We start from the raw sequence: 6,415 nt of genomic DNA, 5'->3' as shown, positions 1-6,415 counted from the left end.
AATTTCATAAAAATATTTTCAATATTTCAAATTATAATTATTTATTAATTATAAATATTATAATTATAAATTATTCTTTTTTTTTATAGTTAAAAACTCATCAAAATTGAGTTTTATATCTATAAAAAATTTATTTTAAATAATTTTTTTTATTTATCATAATTTTTTTTTAATTTCATTTATTCATTCTTTCAAAACGAAATATTTAAAAAATATTTAAAAAACATGATATTTAAAAAATTTTTAATCTATATCGCCGCTATTTTTCTATTATATATTTTTATATATGTATAAAATGTGAATTACAAATTATTTAATTTATATAAATAAATTCATTAATATCTTGTATTGATTTGTTTTTTATTTTTAATGTAATAAATTGCTTTAATATTATTAATAGATAAACATGAGAAGCATTGCATTTGATTGCATATCATCATATGCAATTTTGAAAAAGTTCATTTTTTTGAAGTGTCAAAGAAAATTATGAAGTATTCAATAAAAAATGTTAAAAATGATATTCAACATAAAAATATTGAAATTTCTATTAAACACATTATCGAGCAAAACAAAATGATGAGAATTTATTTTTTCTTTTATTTAACAAATATAATGACTATATTATATATATTGTCTATATTAATGAAATATAATGACTATATTATATACATTGTCTATATTATATATAGACAAAGGCTCTTTTAAATATTCATAGCCTCTTTTAAATTAAATAACTTTTTTAAAATTGAACCAAACGATTTGAATTTTTTTGATATGTTAAATAATTTATTTTATAATGTAAAATATGTAAAAAAATTTTTTAAATTATTAATCGGATTATGAAGAAAAAAAAAAAAGTTGATTTTTAACTTTTTTATTTGAATCTGTAATGATTTAAAATAAAATTTCATCAAAATCAATTGTTATGAGCTATAAACGATCAATAATGCTTAAATTTACGATTTTTTTACGATTCTCAGCCTATAATTGTAATAAATTTAAAAAATTTTATATTTTTCGATATTTGTAAATTTTTATATCAATCAATTTTGATAAAATTTTGTGCATATATGTATAACTTATTTAGATCTATAAAATATTTTTTAAATTTTTATTATAAATTTAGATAAAAAAAATCATGATTTTTATTTTTTTTCACAGCAATTTTTTAAAATTTTAACCAGCAATTTTAAATTTTTTTATCGAAAAAATTAAAAGAAGAAACTTAAAAATTTTAATTTTTTAAAATTAAAATTAAATAATCATATTATTGAAATATATTGTTTAATAATTGAAATATTTATAATATGATATAAATTAAATCAAAACTATATTTATGGTCCATCTAATTATATATATATAATTGCATATTATATAATTATTATTGTATAATATAATTATTATATTATTATAATATAAATATTTATCAACAACTATTAAAATTTATAAAATATAATTGTTGCATTTATTACAAATAAGTTTAATTCAAAATCAATTATAGAGGACATATTTTATACATTTTTTATATATCTAAACATTTATATAATTTGGGAAAAATTTAGAAGATAGAAAATTTAGATTTATTAAATATAATAATCAACTGAATATTGTAGAATTAATCATAAGTAATATAATTAAATCAAATTTATTAATTATTCTATTCAGTACATAAGGAAGATATAATTGCACGCACTATTTATAATATATATTATTAATTTTTTACTATCAGATGTCAAAATATTATTGTCATTTAAATAAAAAAAATCAATTGAAAAAAGATAACAAAACTTGATATATTTGATTATAAATTTTATATATGCATTATTATTTAATTTATTATAAAATAATTGCATTAAAAATATTATTTGTTACAAAAATTTTGTATTTTATTATTTGTATTGTGTTGCTATATATTTGTTCTTTTAATGATATATTTTTTCTCATAATTTTTTACTTATATCTCTCAAATTCAGTAATAAATGAAATAATTTTAAATTGCTGCTTTAGTATTGTTCTTTACAAAAAAAAATTTTGATATTTTACATTATTTTTCACATACATATTTATTTATTTATTTATTTATTCAATCAAGTATAGTCCTGATTCAATAAATATAAGATATAAGAATTAAGCTTTAAGTACAATAAAAAAAATCAAGATTTTCAGTTTATAAAAAGAGAAAAAATATTGAATTATTATTATTAATTTTAATTTATATATTTAATTGATGTATTTGTCTAATTATAATAAAAATAATAAAAGAAAAGAGATATAATAAAAGAAAAGAGATATATTATGATATTATTATGATATATTAATATATAATATATATATATTATGTGGATCAATTAGAAAAACGAAAAAATATGGAATACATCTGCGAGATCAAATTTGACTTATCACTTCTAAATGCGATATTCGTAATGATTCTTTTCATTGGATGAATTGTAAATATGATATTCTAATATGTTTAAAATCATTAATTACAAACAATTGCCTGGATCAATAGAACTAATATATAATATATATTTATATTTGAATGTTGCATGTATAATATATTAATAATGTGTTTTTTATTTGCAGAATAAATTCATTATTAAGCATAAGATTTCTAACTTCAAGATGGGTATTATACAATGATTATATTTTTCTTCATATTTGTGGTATACATAAATTACTATTTATCTTCTCATAATATTATTATTATTACGATATATCTCATCAATACTAATGTATTTTGATTTTTTTTTGTTTTTTATGATTCAACAATTCATGGTAAAGCAGAAAAAGTGAAATAAGATCACTTACAAATATATAATTCTTCCTGAATAAAATGGCTACACAAAAAATCAAGGAATAAGAATAATACATAAAATACAAAAAATAATTAAAAAAAAATAAAACAAAATAATTTGTATTCAAGTCAAATTAAATCTAATTTTAATTTGTTATCTTGTATATTATAAATATAAATATTTTATATATTTCTAAAAAATATTTTTAAAATAAAATATGAAATATTAATTAAAATATTTAAAGAATTGATTTGATAATTTTGTATTTTATAATCAAATTGTATGTTGAATATTATTTCTAATATTATTTCTATAATATTTATATATTATTTACATATATATAATTATTAAAAATAATATATATATTTAAATCAATTAGAAAAACAAATTAATCGTTTATTTTATTTTCATATTTATTTCTTATTTCATAATGCCAATTGAACTTCCGTTATTAATAAACACAAGGTTGGCAACCATGATTTATAGATAATTAAAATTAGATGTGATTGCTGTGATACAATTTTTGAATTTGGTAATTTTGAATTTTCTTAAATTTTTATCATATGATTTCATTTATTCCAGTGATTTAATTATTAAATTAATAATCATCAATATAATTCAATATAATTTCAAATTCATATTAAAAACTTTAAAATTAAAAAAATAAAAAAACTTAAATGATTAGTTCAATCAACTATTTCATTTATTTATTATGAAATTTATGTTACATAAATTAAGAATTATATATTTTAAAAAATTACAATATGTTTGTAATGCATATTAACATTGTAATAACAAACAATGTTGATATATTCAAAAAATAAATTTTAAATAAATTTTAAAAAAATAAATAAATAATTTTAGCTAAGTTACTTTAAAATACAAGAAATATAATAAAATTATATATGTATATTTATTTAATATATATATAATAATATATATATATACTTTTTTAATTTTTTACTTCTTGAAAATCTTCAGTCTCCCAATCGCTTAAATCTTCTTCCCAACCATTATTTTCTTCAACTAATTCGTTTAATACTGTCACATCAAATATACTTTTTATTATTTGTGGTTGTTGTACATGCAAAATTTGTGTTTTTTTTATCACAGGCTCCATATCCGTGAAATAATTATATTCTTCTTTAATGGAATCAATTAATTTTGAATTTTTAATATCAAGTTCTGAAATATCGGATAAAATAGACGACTTTTTTGTTAATTTTAATTCAGTAGTTTTATTTTTGTTTAATACCACATCTGTAATTTTCAATGTTGAATTAGGAATTGAAATGTCATTGGATTTTGATTGGAATTGAGATATTTTGTTGGAAGGCTGTAAAATTTTAAGAATGTTTCCTGTTTCTTGTACATCCCAATCAGACCATGTGTATTCTTTTTCGATAATTGAAGATGTAATCTCTTTTTTATCTTCACCACCATCTGGAGATGGTCTTTCAGGTAAATCAATTATTTTTTGAATACTCATAGGAATAGTAAGTTGAGCAATATTTATGTTATTGTCAATTTCGTTGTTATCTTTTAATTTATTTGGTCGTCCATCTGTAAATAACTTTCCTCTTTTTCCGCCAATTACAGTTGCAGCACCTAGGATGGGAACTATATCGGCTAATGCTTTTAATGTTGCAGATACAAGATGATCATTTGTATCTTTAATTCCAACAAGTAATTCAGGAAGTATTTGAGACTTTAATTCATCATCTTGAAATGTGTAAACAAATGAATTAAAATGTGATAAAAGCACTAAACGTATTGATACATCTCGTATACAAAACATCTGCAACAATTTGGGTACCAAGTAGACTTTAAATGTAGAAATTGAAAATAAGTTACTACCTGTCTTGTCATTTCCATCTATAAATAAAATACATGAAATCTTTCGAATTATTAGTATTATATAGTATAATAATAAGTAATTAAGTATAATAATATATTATTACTTAGTTTTACCTTTTGGTTTTAAAATAAATGGTAAAAGCTGTTCTTGAGCTGTTATATCTAATAAAACCATTCTTGAAAGCAATAAACGACCTAATTGTTCTGCAATAATATTTTCAGGAAATATCTTTAATTTTTTTATTAAGGTTCTGTAATTAAAAAAAAATTTCTATAATTAAAAATTAATTCAAATATTTTATTTAATTAATATAATAATAACTTATTTAATTAATAACTTAATATTTTATTAATTTTATGGAATCAATAATAATTTGTTTATACTTTTATAAAAAATATTTACCTAAAAAATATTTCTTTTTCTTGGCTATTTTTTAAAGGTAATTCATCTAAAAATGCATATATTTTCATGAAATCATGGGTGAAAAATGGATGTTGAAGTATATGAGATAATTCAGTTCGTAAAGAAGGATCTGGATTTTGCAAATTTTCTTTGCAAAATTGTTTAAATTCTAAAAGACTAGGTACATCGGCTAAAATAGAATAAGACATTTCCTATTTATAACTATTCTAGATAAATTACAATTTAAATTATTCTTATATCATTTACCTGGATCCTTTAATTTCAGTATATCTTCTGCTAAAACTCCAAATGCATATACATCAATTGTTCTAAAATTTTTTGAAATGAAAATTGTATTTTCATTAGAAGATATTGCTTTTTCATATCTATACTTTCTTATCCTTTGCAAATAAAAAGAAGTTAAATCTTTAAATTTACATAAACATTCTAATCCACCAAGTTTCCAACATCCTTCTAGTGTAACATAAATGGAACTTTCACAAAGATTATTGTGAGACATATATGCTTTCTCATGAAGAAAAACCAATGCACGTAAAATACTATATAGGCCTATGCATATTTGCAATGTACTTTGATTTTCTATTGATTGAATTAAAGGTTTAACTTGTTCAGTAGCTAGAAAAAATTTATCACCTTTCGACCATGAAGAAACATACTTCAATATACAAGGATGTCTATATAACATTAAATTCTGAAACATATGTCTATTATTGTTGTAAACAATAATTATTTATTTAATTAAAATAATATCATTAAAAAAACTAAAAAATGAACGTATATAATATTTATATGTATAAAATTCTATATATGCAAAGTAATTAATATATTAACGTTAACCTTTGCAGCTTTTTCTAAAGGCGATGGATTTCCAAAATTTGCATTATAATGCAAAGATGGTTCACTGATAAATACTGAAATATTTTGTATATTATGACCATTCATATAAGCCATATAATGTATCCAAAAATCTGTTATTTCCACAGGTTGTTCATCAATTTTAAGCCCATTAAGGGCACTTTTTTCATTCCCCATTAATTTTGTTGATTTCTTGAGAAAAGGAATTTATATACTAAACAATGATTAAAAGAAATAATTAAATAACATTTATTTTTTATTATAAAAAAACTATAAAAAATTTTATGATCGTTTTAATTTTTAACTTTAAAATACTTCACGATGACGAATTATGATCAACTATTTTTAATACGATAGGTGTCTCATACATGATATGACTGTAAGAAAATCTATTTCATCGGTTTTCTGTGTTGTATTTTAAAAATATATACTTTTATTGAATTTACTATTTATTATTATTATTAAAAAATATTAAATAAAATAT

General features: G+C 18.6%; 1 protein-coding gene across 3 annotated transcripts; it reads right to left on the bottom strand.

Moving 5' to 3' along the window:
- Positions 1–3,721: 3,721 nt before the first annotated feature.
- On the bottom strand, positions 3,722–6,279 carry LOC102672145 (protein-associating with the carboxyl-terminal domain of ezrin). Of its 3 annotated transcripts, none has more exons than XM_006611883.2 (6): positions 5,914–6,264; positions 5,710–5,767; positions 5,323–5,358; positions 5,056–5,245; positions 4,767–4,903; positions 3,722–4,670 (listed from the first exon to the last, which is right to left on the bottom strand). In XM_006611883.2, the coding sequence occupies exons 1-6, from the start codon at positions 6,106–6,108 to the stop codon at positions 3,748–3,750; spliced, it is 1,539 nt and encodes a 512-aa protein (XP_006611946.1). In that variant the 5' UTR covers positions 6,109–6,264; the 3' UTR covers positions 3,722–3,747. The 3 variants fall into 3 exon arrangements, with proteins under 3 accessions (XP_006611946.1, XP_006611947.1, XP_006611944.1); XM_006611884.2 differs by having other exon boundaries at positions 5,323–5,352; positions 5,914–6,263; XM_006611881.2 differs by having other exon boundaries at positions 5,323–5,767; positions 5,914–6,279.
- Between the last annotated feature and the right edge of the window lie 136 nt (positions 6,280–6,415).

The sequence above is a fragment of the Apis dorsata genome, unplaced genomic scaffold (assembly GCF_000469605.1).
Source record: "Apis dorsata unplaced genomic scaffold, Apis dorsata 1.3 scaffold_94, whole genome shotgun sequence".
Lineage (NCBI taxonomy): Eukaryota > Metazoa > Arthropoda > Insecta > Hymenoptera > Apidae > Apis > Apis dorsata.
The sequence above is the reverse complement of the archived record's forward strand: the minus strand, read 5'-3'. Positions and strand labels throughout refer to the sequence as shown.

Excerpts from the sequence above, each read along its gene's own strand:
- LOC102672145 (XM_006611881.2), bottom strand. The coding sequence starts at position 6,108 with ATGGGGAATGAAAAAAGTGCCCTTAATGGGCTTAAAATTGATGAACAA. Across the intron at positions 5,246-5,322 it reads ACTGAAATTAAAGGATCCAG|CCGATGTACCTAGTCTTTTA; the intron begins GTAAATGATATA and ends ATTCTATTTTAG. Across the intron at positions 4,671-4,766 it reads ATTTATTTTAAAACCAAAAG|ATGGAAATGACAAGACAGGT; the intron begins GTAAAACTAAGT and ends TTTTATTTATAG.